The 18821-nt window shown below is 45.9% G+C and overlaps 1 protein-coding gene across 2 annotated transcripts in view; it reads left to right on the top strand.

Moving 5' to 3' along the window:
• Positions 1–17291, top strand: part of SPG21 (SPG21 abhydrolase domain containing, maspardin) — a 71375-nt gene extending 54084 nt beyond the window's left edge. For both annotated transcript variants that reach the window (XM_069766337.1, XM_069766338.1), the window contains exons 5-9: positions 3419–3564; positions 3650–3758; positions 6533–6640; positions 14153–14293; positions 14598–17291. In XM_069766337.1, coding sequence (XP_069622438.1) covers positions 3419–3564; positions 3650–3758; positions 6533–6640; positions 14153–14293; positions 14598–14732 — 639 coding nt within the window. In that variant the 3' untranslated portion in view covers positions 14733–17291. The remainder of the gene's footprint in view (positions 1–3418; positions 3565–3649; positions 3759–6532; positions 6641–14152; positions 14294–14597) is intronic.
• The last annotated feature ends 1530 nt before the right edge of the window (positions 17292–18821 follow it).

The raw sequence follows: 18821 nt of genomic DNA, 5'->3' as shown, positions 1-18821 counted from the left end.
TTCCAACCATCCTAATGGCACCGGACTAGCCCAGACGTACATGGTACGCCGACATCGTACAACTTACAGTAAACGCTCCCTGGCGTCTCCCCGACCGCGCGGATCTTCTATCACAAGGCCCGTTCTACCACCATAATTTAGGGGCTCTCAATTTGACGGCGTGGCCCTTGAGACCTGGGTTCTAACCCAGGCAAGGCTCTCGCCGGACATCATTGGAACCATGATCAGGGCACAGAAACCAGCCTCTGCCAAGATCTATTACCGTACCTAGAAAGCTTTTCTTTACCTGGTGCGAATCTCGTGGCCAGACTCCACTCCCTTATCCTTACCCAAAGTACTTTCTCCAATCGGGTCTGGAGGCCAGGCTGTCCCTGGGCTCGCTTAAGAGCCAGGTGTCAGCCGTCTCAGTGCTTTTTCAAAGGCGCATTGCTACCAAGCTGCAAGTAAGGACTTTTCTTCAGGGGGTTTCCCGATTTGGTTCCCCCTACAGATGACCACTAGAAACGTGGGACCTCAGCCTGGTCCTGACAGCATTGCAGGAACCACCCTTCGAACCCCTTAAGGAGGTCCCGCTCCGCCTTCTATCCCAGAAGGTGGTTTTCCTGGTGGCAATCACCTCGCTACGCAGGGTGTCTGAACTGACAGCACTCCTGCAGACGTCCCTTCCTGGTTTTTCACCAGGACAAGGTAGTTCTCCGTACGGTCCCATCCTTCCTTCCGAAGGTGGTGTCCCACTTCCACCTCAATGAGGAAATTTCACTGTCATACTTTTGTCTGGTCCCGGTTCATAGAGTGGAGAAGGCTCTGCATGCGCTTGACCTTGTCAGGGCATTGCGTATATACAGTACAGACCAAAAGTTTGGACACACCTTCTCATTTATAGATTTTTCTGTATTTTCATGACTATGAAAATTGTACATTCACACAGAAGGCATCAAAACTATGAATTAACACATGTGGAATTATATACTTAACAAAAAAGTGTGAAACAACTGAAAATATGTCTTATATTCTAGGTTCTTCAAAGTAGCCACCTTTTGCTTTGATGACTGTTTTGCACACTCTTGGCATTGTCTTGATGAGCTTCAAGAAGTAGTCGCCAAGAATGGTCTTCCACCAATCTTGGAGTTCCCAGAGATGCTTAGCACTTGTTGTCCCTTTTGACTTCACTCTGCGGTCCAGCTCACCCCAAACCATCTAGATTGGGTTCAGTATGCCTTCAATTTTGAATAAATCCCCAACAGTGTCACCAGCAAAGCACCCTCACACCATCACACCTCCTCCATGCTTCACGGTGGGAACCAGGCATGTAGAGTCGATCCGTTCACCTTTTCTGCGTCGCACAAAGACACGGTGGTTGGAACCAAAGATCTCAAATTTGTACTCATCAGACCAAAGCACAGATTTCCACTGGTCTAATGTCAATTCCTTGTGTTATTTAGCCCAAACAAGTCTCTTCTGCTTGTTGCCTGTCCTTAGCAGTGGTTTCCTAGCAGCTATTTTACTATGAAGGCCTGCTGCACAAAGTCTCCTCTTAACAGCTGTTGTAGAGATGTGTCTGCTATTAGAACTCTGTGTGGCATTGACCTGGTCTCTAATCTGAGCTGCTGTTAACCTGCGATTTCTAAGGCTGGTGACTCGGATAAACTTATCCTCAGAAGCAGAGGTGACTCTTGGTCTTCCTTTCCTGGGGCGGTCCTCATGTGAGCCAGTTTCTTTGTAGCGCTTGATGGTTTTTGCCACTCCACTTAGGGACATTTTCAAAGTTTTCCCAATTTTTCGGGCTGACTGACCTTCATTTCTTAAAGTAATGATGGCCACTCGTTTTTCTTTACTTAGCTGCTTTTTTTCTTGCCATAATACAAATTCTAACAGTCTATTCAGTAGGATTATCAGCTGTGTATCCACCTGACTTCTGCACAACACAACTCATGGTCCCAACCCCATTTATAAGGCAAGAAATCCCACTTATTAAACCTGACAAGGCACACATGTGAAGTGAAAACCATTAACAGTGACTACCTCTTGAAGCTCGTCAAGAGAATGCCAAGAGTGTGCAAAGCAGTCATCAAAGCAAAAGGTGGCTACTTTGAAGAACCTAGAATATAAGACATAATTTCAGTTGTTTCACACTTTAAGTATATAATTCCACATGTGTTAATTCATAGTTGTGATGCCTTCAGTGTGAATGTACAATTTTCATAGTCATGATAATACACAAAAATCTCCTTTTTGTCAGGAAATTTCTGCAAGAAATCCGCAAAATTAATGAACATGCTTTTTTTTTTTTTTACCGCGATGCGTTTTTTTCAGCGCACAAAAATTGCGGAATGCATTCTAAATGATAGTATGCATATGTATGCGTTTTATCGCGAAAAACTGTGCAAAATCCTGAACGTGTGCACATACCCTTAGTGTGACCACCATTTGCTTTCAGCCGGCATCAGTTCTACCAGGTATAACACATTTTTTGAAGTAACTCGACGGGGAGGTTGTTGCACACATCTTGGAGAACTAACCAGTCAGTGATGCTGAGATCAGGACTGTGGAGACCTCTCATCACTTTCAAGACTGACTCCTTGTTCTTTACACTGAAGATGGCTCTTTAATGACATTGGCCCGATTTCATCAAAGCTTTTATGGCAGAGTTCTGGCTTAAAAAGCTTTGGAAAGTCTTATAATTTTGGTGCAACGGCAAAAGTGGATGAGATGGAGGCATGGCAACCTCTTGTCCCTAGCTCAAATTAAATTTGTGGTGGGCACACGGAAGCTCATACCACTTCTCAGTCATGCTGGATTCATTAGGAGGCATGCACCTCTTACTGAATCAGGAGTGTGTGGCTCCAGCATGCTCTCATCGGAAATCGGCATGAAAAAGGCCAGTGTTGATGAATCGAGGCCAGGAAAATCCTACTAGAACAACGGAACTTTATATGGGGTTAATCAGAATCCCTGTAAATGATGGCGGCTGTCCACTAGCTGCTATTTAACATGAGGTTAAATGTGATTGACTAATTCCAAACACAACCACATCCCCAGTTATAAGCGGGTGTTCACACTTATGCAACCACATTGTTCTAGTTTTCTTATTTTACCCCTTTTTCCAAATTGTTTTATTTTTCAGTTGATTTGTACAGATTACAGGTGACATTAAAGGTGGAAAAAGTTCTGAAATTCTTTTTGGTACGATATTATGGTCCTTTTACTTCCCATTATGCTTCTTCTTTTTTTTTTTTCTTCTTTTGTCACTCTTATGCAGCGATAGTAGTGACTCTTGTCAGTCATGTATTCAGGGATGGTCTTATTCTCTCCAATTTTTCCCTTGGTTGTCTTTAAATTGTAAGTTGGAGGCTGGTAGATGATTGATATGCCATTATTTTACTAATCCTCAGTCTTTCTCTTATTCCCTTTTGTGTAGGTTCATATATTTGGTGCATCTCTCGGTGGTTTTCTGGCCCAGAAATTTGCAGAGTACACACACAAGTCTCCCAGGGTCCAGTCGCTCGTCTTGTGCAACGCCTTCAGCGACACTTCCATTTTTAACCAGACTTGGACAGCAAACAGGTTACCATAATTTACTGCTTTCTTTAGTGGAATATTGCACACAACCATCATGTCTCATGTCTCTTTTTTTGTTTGTTTTTTGCAGCTTTTGGCTAATGCCAGCATTTATGCTTAAGAAGATTGTCCTGGGAAACTTTTCTTCTGGCCCTGTGGATCCGGTAATGGCCGATGCCATTGATTTTATGGTGGATCGGGTAAGAGAACAAACCTTTTAACCAAATAAAAAAGTTACAGCCATTTTGGCCATCTCCCAATAACAACTTTTGTGGGGTTGTTATACAAAGCAATTGTAGGTAATGATTAGAACTGTATAAGCCGTTATTTTCCAGCCAGAACTAACTTTCTGGCTTTAGTTATAACTAAAATAGTGTTTTATTGGTTAAAGGGGTTGACCACTACTTTCAGTTAACCCCCAATGTATCCCCCTGAGGCCCCTAATGAATTTTCTAAATACCTTATTTTGCCATTTCGCCCAGTAAAGGCTATGCAGACAGCTGAGGGCTGATATTCATAGACTGGGAGGGGGCCATGGGTATTACCCCCTTCCCAGGCTACAAATATTGGCCGTCGGCTTTCCCCCTCTGGCGCAGAAAATTGCGCAGGAGCCCACGTCGTTTTTTATTTTTTTTTAAACTGAAACCTATTGTTCACATTAACCCCTTTCTCCCAGCTGACGGAATAGTACGTCAGCTGGCAGTATACCCCACTTTGAGGTGGGCTTCGGCGGTGAGCCCACTTCAAAGCTGCAACATGTCAGCTGTTTTCAATTAAAAAAAAAAAGTTTACATGATCCCTAAACGGCGTAGCAAGAAAAACAAATCAAAAGCCAAAATTGTCTTTTTTGGTCGCTGCGACATTGCATTAAAATGTAATAACAGGCGATCAAAAGAACGTATCTGCACAAAAGTGGTATCATTAAAAACGTCAACTCGGCACGCAAAAAAATTAGCCCTCACCGGACCAGATATCTCAGAAAATATAGACGCTACGGGTATCGGAAAATGGCGCAATTTTATTTTTTTTAGCAAACTTTGGAATTTTTTTTCACCACTTAGATAAAAAAGAACCTAGACATGTTTGGTGTCTATGAACTCATAATGACCTGGACAATCATAATGGCAGGTCAGTTTTAGGCTGTGTGCACACGTTGCAGATTTTGGTGCAGAATTTTCTGCACAAAATCTGCATCTCCTGGCAGAAAACGCATCTGTGTTTTTGCACGGGTTTGATGTGTTTTAGGTGTGTTTTTTGCGCAGTTTTGATTGTTTTAGATGCAGTTTTTTTGCAGTTTTGATACAATTTTGGTGTGGTTTTGATGCAGTTTTTGGTGCAGTTTCAATGCATTTTTTATGCGTTTTTTATGCAGTTTTGATGCAGTTTTTAGGTGTGGTTTTTGCGTGGTTTCGATGCATTTTTTTAAATTCGTTTTTGTGCGTTTTTGAAAGCTAAATAAAGATGTATTATTGAACAAAAAAAAGATTTGTGATGTCATTTTTGTCCAACCTCCTCTTTTACATTTGTCCAACCCTCACTCCATTACACACACAGACAGATAGATGATAGATGAAATGGATAGACTGATCTACATATAGATAGATCTATAGATGCATACATCTATCTATTCATATATCTATAGATCTATCTGGATAGATATATCTATTGATAGATGTATGGATAGTGTAGTGTGCGTGACCACTGTCCGGATTACATCCGGATTAGCTGCAGATTGGATGCTGCGTACTTGTAGTCCCATCGGATGATGCCCGCACACACCCGGACAGCCCCGCACACATACACAGTCACCGCCCACACACTTCCCTCCTCCCAAACTGCAGCGTTTCTCGGACCCAGATCCGCAGCAAAACTGCAGATCTTTTTTACATCTGCAGTTTTGCTGCGGATGTGCCCGACTCAATGCAAGTGTAATGATGCAGAAACGCTGCAGTTTGGCACAAAAGTGACATGCTGTGGGAAAAAAAAGCTGCATTTCGGTGCGGCTTTTTCCGCAGCATGTGCACAACAAGTCTGCGGCTCCCATAGACTTACATTGGTTGTTGTGCGCTACACTGCGGATTTGCTGCAATTCCGTGCGGCAAAAAACGCTGCAGATCTGCAATCAAATCCTCAACGTGTGCACACAGCCTTAGCATTTAGTGAACCTAGCAAAAAAGCCAAGCGAAAAACAAGTGCGGGACTGCACTTTTTTTGCAATTTCATCGCACTTTGAATTTGTTTCACATTTTCTGTTACACGACAACATGGTAAAACCAATGGTGTCGTTCAAAAGTAGAACTTGTCCCGCAAAAGATAAGCCCTCACATGGCCATATTGACGGAAAAATTATGGCTCTGGAAAGAAGGGGAGCGATAAACGAAAAAAGCTCCAGGGGTGAAGGGGTTCAGAAATATGGATATGGACATATCTATGGAAATAGACATATGTATCCATCCATCTGTGTGTAATGGAGTGTGGGTTGGACAATGTAAAAGAGGAGGTTGGACAGAAATGACATCACAAATCTTTTTGAAGAGAGGAGGGAGGTGTGTTTTGGAGTGGGTGTGGTAAGTTCGGGCTTAGAGGCCAGTGCAATGCATCATGGAACTTGTAGTATTAGAGCACAGTAAGTCAGGAGAAAGGAAGTTGTCGATTAACCCCATGAGAGCTGGATCCAGCACTGAAGATGTGCTGCTACAGCATGATAAAAGGTAATATTGCTAAAACAAACAGTGTCACATAATAGCAAAAAAAAAAAAAGTTATTGTAGTGGACAACTTCTTTAATGGAAGGATATAGCAGACACTAATATATTTTCCACCTGATGGTATCTCATTCCTGTAGGATCGTTATTGGGGCCTGTGTAGATATTTCTTGATGAACAGGCTTGTGATGTACAAAGCACAATTGTGTTTTTCTAGCTAATGACTTCTGTATAATAATAATAATAATCAATTCCTTTCTTGTTTCCTAGCTGGAGAGTCTCAACCAAAGTGAGCTTGCATCTCGTCTCACCCTAAATTGCCAGAATTCGTATGTGGAGCCACACAAAATCCGAGACATCGCAGTCACCATAATGGACGTAAGTGCTCCGTGCTCCATTTTATCAGCAAAATGTAGCTTTCTACGTCATCTGATTATCGTGTGTACTACTTTTTGAGGGTTTTTTTTTTTTTTAAAATGCTTTATTTTTCTTCGATGGAAACATGGAGCAGCCCAAACTTTACAGTGTAATGCAATGAGCAGTGCCAGGCTGAGCGTTGTAGTTCCTTTAGCCTAACTTTTAGCACCAATTAGATAGAATGCCTCGCATAAGCGATTAGCTGGCAGCGAAATCTTTTTGCGTAACTAGTAATCACGCACATCAAGTACATGGGACGGCATCGCAAGAAGATGGAAGGTGCCGGACCAGGACCTGCGACTCCCATTGGACCGGACCGCACCCAGGTGAATATAGTAAGTTATTTCTTTCTCTCTTCATTGGGGGACACAGGTAACTTTCTTCTCTTGCAGGTCGAATCGGTGGCTTATATACAGCATTATAGAATGCTGTATATAAGCCCTGAAAGGGGGTGGCTTTAACTCGTATCAGCCAAACCTGGTAACAGGTTCCCTTTAAGAAGCCCTCCTACTCTGCCCTCATTACCTGTATAAAAGACTCCTGTCCACATAATCAAATTCCAACCTCTCCATCATGGCCAAGACCAAAGAGTTGTCTATGGCCAAGAGCTGCACAAAGCTGGGATGGGCTCCATGCAAGTTTTGGCTCGGGGGGTTAATGATGATTCTGAAAAAGGTCAGGAATCTGCCCAGAACTACACGGGAGTACCTGATCAATGACCTGAAGAGAGCTGGGAAAACGTTCAAAATCGGCTGTGTATCAAATAGATATTTTTTCCCGCTGTATATGATGAATTTTAAGGTAAAACCATATGCAAATTGCCTCTTCTGAGAAAAAGAGGACTTAAACTCTATAGCGCCACCTGTTGGCAGTAGCGATCCTTCAAGTCACAATCAGCCCTTTAACGAGTCTTGCAATATGACTTAGGATAAAAGCCAAATCAATATCTCAATTCGCAGACACGGTGTTTCGGGCTGTTGGCCCTCGTCAGTGCGAAGCATGAGAACTGATTTGGCTAGGTGAGAGGCTCTGGACTGGGAAGAAGAGGCTGGGGGTGCTGGGGGACCCACTGCCAGCACCCCCACTGCTAATGTGAGAGGCTACTGTGTCCTACTTTTAAATGGAGCAGTTTTTGCCCCTCTATCCATGGTCTTTGGGACTGCTGCAGAAAACAAAGTGGAATCTGGACCAAACCCATGGACATTGAATGCCACGCCATATAAATGGAGGTCTCCCAGCTATCAAAAACTTGTCGCATATTTTGTAAATGGGGAGTATTTTGTAAGTGTTGGATCACCCCCCCCCTTTTTTTTTGTGTATGTGTCTTTCTGTTGTTTATTAGATTGTGCCCCAGCTGTTGCCATACTCAAATCCTCAGAAACACTGCTTTTCTGTATCGCCTTTCATTGGGGGACACAGGAACCATGGGTGTATGCTGCTGCCACTAGGAGGCTGACACTATGCAAATAAAAAAGTTAGCTCCTCCTCTGCAGTGTACACCCTACCGACAGGAGGTAGGATATTCAGTCTAGCTTAGAGTCAGTAGGACACGTCGTTTCCTTTCAGGTTTTTCCGGAGGGATACAGGGTGAGCAGTCACACCTGTAGTCCCACTATGCGGACTATGAGTACGGCGTGTACTGCCACCCCGTATCCTCATAGATCCCTCACCAGGACCAAGATCCTAGCACACAAGCGTGCTTAGAAGTCCGGTCCTGGCTCCGTCCCCCACCCACTCGCCCACCAGAGCCTGTCGGTCGGAGGAGACGAGGACGTCCATCAGCTCCGTGGACGTCTCATTCCTTCCAGGTTAGTACCGGCGGGGGATGTTTAGGTGAGTATTTTCCCTCCCCACCCTGTGGCTTCCCTGGATCCTAAAAAGGGGGTTCCTATTTAAGGGGTTTTCTGATGCGAATCGCATCTCTTTTCAGCCGCGCCACTTCCGTGGATGCGGCCTCCCTGTCCCCTGTTCCGGCGCGGCTGCCTTTACGGACCACCGCACCGCTTCTTGTCCGGGCACGCTATCTGCGTGGCCTTGCTCAGGGGGGGACATTTCCGCCTCGGGTCCTGCAGGCTTCCCAGCCCCAGCTTCAGCGCGGCCCTCAGTGGCTCCCCTGCTCCGGCCGCTGTATGCGGCCGTTCATTTCCTTTCAGCGCGGCGGCTTACCAGCCGCCGCATCGCTTCGGCCCTCTGTGGCTTCCCTGCTCCGGCCGCTGTATGCGGCCGTTCATTTCTTTTCAGCGCGGCCGCCGCATCGCTAATCGGGCCCCCTGCAGCTGCGTACCTCTGGCCGCTTACAGCGCCGCGCATCCTCAGCGTGGCGGCTTGCCAGACCGCCACACTGCTTCGGACCGGCGGCTGCGCTACTCCCGCCGCTGTAGGCGGCCGCTCACCTATCGCCTTCTGCGGCGCACTGTTCACCGCTGCGGCCCTTCCATGCCGGTCACCGATCGCTAATTTAGGCCCCGGCTTCTGCCTGGGCCTACTTCCGGTGCCGGACTCCGCCCCCTTTCTTCTCTCATCGGGCGGGCTTTTCTCCCGCCCGACATTTTCACTGCGGCCCGCCTTCTCTCCGCCCACTGGCGCCATCTTGGGACTCCTTTACATGCACCTCTCCTCCACAGACATCCGTCGCCACATCTCAGGAGCCCATACCGCGGTCACATCCGCAGATCGGTCCAATTTGCGGCAGGAGCCCATACCACCCTCCTGCCTAAAAGACGACTTCTTACCGGAGGCCCATCCTATCAAGCTGAACAGCGTCCTCCGGATCCCGTTTTTCGTCTACCGTGAGTAGCTCTGCTCTGCAGACTGACACTCCCCTCTGCCCCCCCCCCCCCCTGCCCCCTATCCACTCGGGCAAAAAAGGGGGCCATTCTCGTCTTCCTACTCCTGCAGCAACCCGATTGTGCCCACCGCCCAGGATCCCCTGGCCGATCCGCCCGAGAGTGATACCCCAATCCCAGGCTGGGCCTCCTCTCCATCTCAATCGGTGGCCAATCTAACACGGGTGTCTCAACCCTGGTGTCCGTGCTGGATCGGTTACCCCTGCAGACCCACGCAGTAGCCACCGGGTCGCTGGAAGCTCCGTCCGAGCCCTCCAAGGCTAGCTGCAAAAGGTCCAGACAGGAATGCCAGTCTGAGTCCTCTTCTCGCTCCATCTCGACACTTGGTCCTCCTCTGCAGTCGGCGTCCTCCCGATCCTCCTCCCCTGAGTCAGGCGAGGCTTTCTCTGATACGCCTTCAGAGGATAATTTGGGGCCGGATTCGAACCAAATCGCTAACATGAGGGATATGGTTCAAAGCCTCATTGGAGCGACCAATCAGACCTGTGGCATCAAAGATTCCTCTACGAAACCCGCAGATCAGGCGGTTTCGTTTAGACGGTCTAAGCTACCTCCCAAGGTATTTGCTCCTCATCCTGAATTCAAAGAGCTTCTGTCCAGAGAAAGAGCGAATTCGACCAGACGTTCTCAAAGAGACAAGCGTCTTGGAGTCTCATATCTCTTTCCTCCGGATCTCATTGCCAACCGGAATGAGAGGCGTTAGAGAACGACCTCTCCCCCTGTGGATCCGTCGGCTGCTAAACTTGCCACCAACACAGTCCTCACGCTGTCCGGTGGGCGGCTCTGAAAGATTCCATCGATAGGATCATGGAATCCTTCGTGAAGTCGGCTTTCAAAACTGCCGCATCATCCCAATGCCCAGCTTTGACTTCCACTTGGGTTTCGAAGTCTGTATCCGAGGGGCTAAACAACTCCGTTGGGGCATTCAAGCTGGAGCTCCATCAGGTCGGCTGGTGGAACTTGCCTCCCAGATTTCTCACGCCGGGGAATAATTTGTTCCCTGGACGTCGCGTCTTCTGCCGCACAGGCGCCCAGTAATGTTGTTGCCAGCTGTCGCACTGTTTGGCTCAAGAGTCATCAAAGAAGTCCCTTACGAGCCTGCCTTTTCAGGGTTCACGTCCTTTTGGTTCCAAGCTGGACCAAATTTATTAAGGACGCCACTGGCGGCACCAGTCCCCTTCTCTAGACCTCGCCTACTTCCCCTTAGGCGGCTACTTCGGTCTTTTTGACCTTTTTCGTAGTTTTGCGGCATCAGATTCCTCTTCGCAACAGCAGAGGCCACTGGCACGTTAAGAGAAGAAGGTATTCTTCGACTCACTCTTTCCTGGCGTGCCTGCTACTCCTAAGGTGGATTCTCCAGGTCCAGGACTGGAAGTTCCACCTAGGCATGACCCACGACTAGACCCCAGCCCGTTTCTCAGACTGGGCAACCGTCTCCTGTTCCTCAGGGACGTCTGGGTCTCCTCAGTAGAGGGCGCATGGGCCAGGGCACTTGTATCCTCTAGATACAAAATCTTCATTTCACGGTCCTGGGATCGTTTTCTTCAAATCCCAACCTCCAAGAGACCCCGCTCTAGTCCCGGGTTTCTTTACAGCCATTGTCTCCCTCCTTAAATCTGGGGTAAACGTTCCCGTCCCAGAACAGGAACGGTTCATCGGTTCACAGGCTTCTCTTCGAATCTTTCTGTACTGACAGAGGACAGCAAGGTTCGTCCCAGTCCAGATCTCCATTTGCTGAACAGGAAGTTTCGTCGGAGACACTTGAGGATGATATTCCCTCGTTCAGTAATCACTTTCATGGAGGCTCAGGAATTTCGGTTTCAGGCTCCCGAAAGTCTATCCATCTTTCCCGACATTCTAACCGTTGCGGGTGGCTCGTCAACAGGAAGAAGTTCCGTCTTGTTCAGCGCCTCGTATCTCCGGGCATGTTCTTCGACACTTGTCGGACCAGAGTCTTCCTTCCCGAGGACAGGATATCCCTCCTTTGTCAGGAAGTTCGCTTGCTCCAGGATTCTCGGCTCCCCTCCTTTCCGATCGGCCTTAAAGGCCCTAAGGAGGTTTGGTTGCAACATCGGAAGCAATTTTCCCTTCGCCCGTTTCTTTCAAGACTTCTTCAGCAGACTATTTTATCGCAGGGGACAGGTCTGTCTTCTCCCTGCATCGTCCGATCCGGCTTTCTCCCAGGTCAAATGGTTCCTCGACTGGTGGCCGAGGTCACTTCTCTTATCCCAGAGTAGATCCTTCACAGCATATCCTTCCTTCCAGTTCCCTGGCAGGTGGTGACGACGGACGCCAGTCCGCTCGCGGAGGCGCGGGGCTTTGTCTCCTGTTCTTTCAGGGTTGTTGGTCGATGCAGGAGCCCTCTTTGCCGATCAATGTCCTCGAGTCCCGGATCATCTTTCTGTCTTTCCTTCACTGGGTAAGGATTCTCAGCAGCCTGCCAATTCGAATCCAGACAGACAATGACACAGCAGTGGCATATGTCTACCACCAGGGGTGGACTCGGCGTTCGCTGGCCTCGGCCGAGATTCCAGGATCCTCCTTTGGACAGAGGCAACGGTCCTGGTGAGCTCCGCAGTGCATGTCCCCGGCGTGGACATTTAGGCCGCAGACTTCCTCGGCCGCGAGGGCCTCGCGGCAGGGGAATGGTACTTCAGGAGGTTTCCTATAGGATTGCTCTTCGATGGGGGACTCCAGAGGTGGACCTCATGGCGTCCCGATTGAACAGGCGGTCCCTCGGGTCGGCCCAGGGTCCCGTGATCCTCTCACAGTGGTGTTGTCACTCTGGCCATTCCTCGGTCGCAGTTCGGGCTCCCCTATCGGTTCCCACGCCTTCCCTTGCTTTCCAAGCTGTCGAAAAAGATCAAGGCTGGATGGGTGCCGGTCATTCTGATCGTCCCGGATTGGCCCAGGAGGTCTTGGTTTGCAGACATCGCCAATCTTCTCGCGGACACCCCTGGTGTCTTCCAGGCGGACCCGATCTGCTGTCTCAGGGTCCGATATGCCACCCGAATTATCGGTCGCTCAGTTTAACGGCGTGGCTGTGGACTCCACAGTTCTAAGAGCGTCCGGCCTTTCGGCCCAGATGAGTCACTCTATAATCCAGGCTGGGAAGCCTTCGTCTTCTTCCAGGATCTACTATCGTACCTGGAAGGCTTTCGTTGATGCGAGTCCAACTGCTTTTCACCTATGTCCTTTTTCCCTGCCTTCCATTTGGTTTTCCTTCAGGCAGGGCTGGATTCGGGCTTCGCTCTTAGTTCCCTAAAGGACCAGGTTCCTGCGCTCTTCTTCCCTTTCAGAAGACGTTATCTTCTCAGCCACAGGTTAAGACCTCCCTTCAAGGAGTAGCCCACGCTGTCCCTCCGTACAGGGCCTCTGTGGATTCATGGGATTTAAAGGTTGGGTTGGTTGTGCTTAGGGGTTCCCCCCTTATAGCCTCTCAGGGAGTTTTCCCTGTCAGTTCCATCTCGGAAGGTGGCTTTTCTCAGGTCCATCTTTTTGATCCGCCGCGTTTTTGAGTTGGCGGCCATTTCTTGCCGACCTCCTTTCTTGATTTTAAACCAGAACAAGGTGGTCCCAGGCCTCTGCCTTCCTTCCTTCCTTCCTTTCTCGAGGTGGTTTTCATCTTTCCACCTCAACGAGGACATCGTTATACCTTTCCTTTTGTCCAGCTCCGATTCATCCTCTGGAGTGATCGTTGAACAGGCTGGGCCTCGTCAGGGCAGTGAGGATCTCCCTGGCTAGCACAGCCGCTTAGCGAAAGATGGATTCTCTTTTCGCCATCCCTGATGGCGTGCGTAGAGGCCTGCCGACTTCCAAGGCGACTATTGCTCGCTCTATCAGAACGGCAATTTTGGAAGCTTTACCGGGTCAAGAACAAGAGTGCCCCCTCCTGAGATAAAGGCTCACTCTACCCGGGCAGTCGGCGCTTCCAGTGTGGTACGTCACAGGGTTATCGCTGACGGCTTTGCAAGCGGCAACCTGGTCTTCCATCCACACGTTTCGCCGAACTACGGCGGACTCCAGCCTGGGCAGAAGGATCCTGCAGGCGGCAGTGGTGAGTCCTCGGACCTGATGGAAGTCTGTTTTTCCCACCCCGGGACTGCTTTGGGACGTCCCATGGTTCCTGTGTCCCCCAATGAAAGGTGATAGAGAAAACAGGATTTTTGGTTGCTTACCGTAAAATCTGTTTCTCGGAGCCTTCATTGGGGGACACAGCACCCTCCCAAGTTGAACAGCTCTGTTTACTGTATACGTTTGAGTTCTTTGAACACTCTTTGAGTGTTTGAAACTGTTAATCTATGGAGCGCCGTAGAATTTGTTGGCGCTATGTAAATAAAGTTTATTATATTATTATTATTCTTTTTCTTTTACACATTGCTTCTCCTACTGCTTTCTCACTAACTGAATATCCTACTTCCTGTCGGTAGGGTGTACACTGCAGAGGAGGAGCTAACTTTTTTATTTGCATAGTGTCAGCCTCCTAGTGGCAGCAGCATACACCCATGGTTCCTGTGTCCCCCAATGAAGGCTCCGAGAAACAGATTTTACGGTAAGCAACCAAAAATCCTGTTTTAGATCTCATGAACATGCTTAATAAATGCAGAATTGTTCTTCCCTTGTGCAGGTATTCGATCAGAGCGCTCTCTCAACAGATGCCAAAGAAGAAATGTACAAGCTGTTCCCTAATGCCCGGAGGGCCCATCTGAAAACTGGGGGTAACTTTCCATATTTGTGCCGGAGTGCAGAGGTCAACCTCTATGTGCAAGTAAGCGGCAGTCTTCAGTGTGCTCTGTGTTATACTACTTGTAGTAACGGTTTAAAGTCCATCTAGTTCTCCCACAATGTTGATCCAGATGAATGGAAAAATCCAAAGGACTGAGTATAATTTGTTCCTTTTTAAGAAATAGAAATCCTCCCTGGCTGTAATTTTGCCAAAAGCATAAATCCCTGGATCAGGGAAACCTCTCTAGTAATATCGTAACCATACCTGGTAAAACTATAACACTGAAAAGTCAGCTCTTCATGATTTGTAACGTAGACTTCATAGTTTTCTGGTTTGTCTTTTCCAGATTCACCTACGTCAGTTCCATGGCACCAGATATGCAGCAATAGACCCGGTTATGATGAGTGCAGAGGAGTTGGAGGTACAGAAAGGAAACCTGCAGCCAAGTGAAGAACCTCAGGAGACTGAACCTTCAACTTAAGACAAAAAAACAGTACTCTTGTTCCGCAGGCCAGGCTGCATTTACTAAAACGTATTTCAAGAGGATGTGAGGAGGAGACCTTACCCCTCTGCCACTTTTAGGAGTTCCGAAATCTCTAGGGTGGTATGCATTAGAGACATAACTGCTCGGAAAGACTCATTATTGAACCGGATGATTCAAAATGATTCCAGTTTCAAGATATACATCTGTTCTGGACAAGGCTGCGTTACTTTTTCTCTTCTTATGCTAAGAGAATATCTGGTTTCGGTCCTCTAAAATAAGGAATGGATCCTCGAACTGATGTGTAACCAATACCAAGCAGTATCTTGGTAATTCTGACTGTTAGACTAAGTAAATATATCTAGTCCTCCGTAATTAGTCATCTCACCCCCCCCCCCCCTTGTGCTGAGACTTTGGACCAATTCCAGTGTTGTTAATCCCCAAAAGGGTGCTTACAATGGAACATGTCAGAATTATAAAAATGGCTGCCATGGATGTCCTGTTCATTTTAAATGTTCAGTATTGTCTTTCATCCTGTAGAGTAGTTAATGTTAAATGTGTTAATATTAAAAAAAAAAAAAAACATATTAAAGAGAATGTCAGAAGGTTTATTCTTTCCAATTGGAAGGCTCCATATAATAGGGGGACTTTGATTCCACTTTCTGAACATCATGTAGTCGTTTTGATAAAATCACTTATCTGCTGCAGCTCTGCTAGTCTTCTCAATGGTGAGCATTGTATAACCTGCCCACGCCATTGATTGACATTGTTCTGCCGACAATGCATGGTGGGTGCGGGGATAGGAGAAGCTCATCACGAAAAGGACTAAAAGAGGTACAGTAGATAAAGCAGGGATATTACCAAAACTACAGCAGGGAGCCCAGAAAGTAACAATAAATCCACATACAAATCATTGCAGTATATTGCTAGGCAATAAGAAAATAATTCCAATCAAGGGCAAACAATTGTAATGTCTCTATGCCTTCTTACAGGTAATAATGTATAATACTGTGAAAGGAAAAAGACAACTGACTCTGACAGCCGATCTTCAGGACACGTGGTGTCCATACAGGTCCAGTGCCTTATTTCTGCTCCTAGATTGCCTACTCTTTGTACTCCTGTTTCAGTTGTATATAGTTTAGCTGTATATTACATGTGATGATTCTGTGTTTTGTAATATGGATTTTCTTTCTTCTGTACATTTTCTTTTGATATTTAAAGTGCCAACGTCCTTATGTCTGACTGGAGAGGCTTCCGCGGAGGATACAATGCCCAGCTTTCGATAGACTGTGTGTGAATAAAGCAGTAATAGTATTATGTGTTTTATGTTGATCCTGGCTCATATCCTTTCTGAGGCTCACGTTTTCCTCTTCATCTTCAGAGCCTTATTTTAGGTGACCCACATTTACTTAATGCCCATCTATTAGACAGCCTAAATTTGGTTCAGGAAGTCAGAAGATGCGCCAGACTACACAGTGTAGCGTGCTATGTGTTAACATTGGCACAGCATAATAAATGTTGGATATATTACCTCTGATGCCAAGGGCGGTTTTGGCTGCGGGTCTCCTCGCATAAATGCAACAGCCTCTTATATGCCTCTAACGGTGTAGAGCCCTACGATTGGTGTTGGTGTACTGTATACCATTATTTCTTGTCTATCAGCTGGCACAGACCAACAATCTGCCATGATTAGATTTGCCAAATTCACTCCTACTTTTCTGTCCAGAAATCAAAAGTCGCAACGGTTTTTTTTTTTTTTGACCATGAACTCCATCCAGTCCACTCCATCTTCCCCCCAATTGATATTTTTCTTTTTCGAGCGTCAAATGTTGCACAAATGTTAACCTGTGTGCAATATTCATGAACACTCTTATACCATTTTGAAGAGTTTGACACTAAAAACCACAACGAATGCCACAAAACAGAAAACCGGTGACTTTAAACCACAAATGATGAATTGAGCCCTTTTTGTAGGATCCAATAAACTACCGTAAGTTCCCACAATGAATAGTGGAGGTTTTGTTGATGCAGATTTTCTTTTATTGCTGTGTCATTATTATTTTTATTTTTTTGTTAGTAAAACTGCTTTTGTTTTGGAAACTTGCTCTTATATAGCTTTGATAACACTTCCTTGATGATCACGTGCATATTACTTGCATTTTTAGTAAGTTTCAACTAACATGCATTATTTTTTTTTAATCTGCAGGATTTCTGTACCTTGTTCAGGTCTTTTAGGAAATTCTGCAAATAAAACCAATATTTACTAGTGATGAGTGCAAGTGCTCGTTACTGGACTTTGTCTAGGGTGCTCGGGTATGCACTAGTATCGTGGATGCTCGAGTGACCCGTTCGACAGTCGCCGCTGCCGCATATAGACTTGTACCCATACAGGTACCTGGGAATCTTCGTCTTCCACAAAATGTACCCAAATACATGAACCAGAAACGTGTGGATTTAGCATATGAGCCTCTTGTCAACGAGCCCATCGTCATATTATTTAATTTGTTAAAATTTACTTGATATTTTTTGTTAATAAAATGAAAGATCATGTGATTTAAAGTTGGATTGTAGCTTATTTTAATGTATTGTAAGGATTTTAAGGAATAATTACCACGTTGTCCCAGGCAGGGTTTACTCTTTATCTGATGGGATTCATTATAGATTTTGGCAAATATATAATTTATCATCAAACATAATGATCCGCTAGGCAGATATTAAGCTGCATGCTGAATCAAAGAGTGCTATGTTTTTTTTATAAAAAGTTATAATTTTATTAACACATACAAAACAAATACTAAAACAATGCCTCAAAACCATAAGAATCAATTATATCATGGAGATAGGCGTAAATAGAATTGTAATATTAATAGGAGAGCACCAGGTAATACACATATACATAAATTCGTTAAATTTGGCAATGGAGCATGCTAGAAACTACTACCTATGAATATTAGATTTAGGTGCCTATTATCTGTTGCACAATATTAATAGTGTAAAAAATATTTACGGTGTATATACATCCGAATATCAATTTAATAAGATATATACATAATTGAATATTATTCTAAAAAAAAAAAAACCCCATAAGGGTATATTACAGCATTGACAACAGTTAATGTGCACAAAAAGTTATTCACATAATTCAAGATAGCCTAATTACGGTTCAATTGTATCAAAATCACCAATGCTTTATAGCTGCAATAAGTATTCAATCCACAGCTGATATTTAATGTGTAAATTCAATTACACGCACTGCCAAATGGTACTTCAATTGCACCATCAAAGAAATCAGTGGCTTTGACCTAAAGCTAAAATTAGTGCCATAATAGCTATACTCCGATTATATACTCAGAACAATTTGCTGTAAATGTACCCTTATTGTCATATGGGAAAACATCTATCTACTCGGCATAACCAAATTTGGCAGCGCAACAATATAACAAACGGATTCAGATGCTATGCTAAGCTCCGATTATATACTAAGAACAATTTGCTATAAATATGCCCTTATTATCCTGTGGGTAAATATCTATCAACTGAGCATAACCAAACTTGGCTGCGCAACAATATGACAGATGGGTTCAATTATCCCATGACCGGTGCCGAAAGTGATAGCTACCGTGAGCCAACACTGCGACACCGCTAAACAGCCTAATTACAAAGAGCCACTGATAAGTATACTCTGTGCCGAAACTTGATGTAGTACAAATAATAAATGCTGTCAAGCAATGTATGAACCATCAATACAGCAGGTGGCCATCCGTGTATAGCAGAGAACTAATGCGTAAAATAAATGGTCTGAAACAGACCTAATTGCCAAGCAAACAATAATTTACATGCATCTATACATGTCTAAGTACAGGGTAAGTAAAGACCCCTAAATATACGTATTACCTAATTGCCGGGTGCTCTCCGTTTCCAGCCGCACATGGCACGCCACTCTCCACCAAACCCCCGGGGGGTTTCTCCGTTTCCAGCCGCACATGGCACGCCACTCTCCACCAAACCCCCGGGGGGTTTCTCCGTTTCCAGCCGCACATGGCACGCCACTCTCCACCAAACCCCCGGGGGGTTTCTCCGTTTCCAGCC

Source organism: Ranitomeya imitator, chromosome 4 (genome assembly GCF_032444005.1).
Source record: "Ranitomeya imitator isolate aRanImi1 chromosome 4, aRanImi1.pri, whole genome shotgun sequence".
NCBI lineage: Eukaryota > Metazoa > Chordata > Amphibia > Anura > Dendrobatidae > Ranitomeya > Ranitomeya imitator.
Note: the sequence above shows the minus strand (reverse complement) of the source record. Positions and strands in the feature narration are given on the sequence as shown.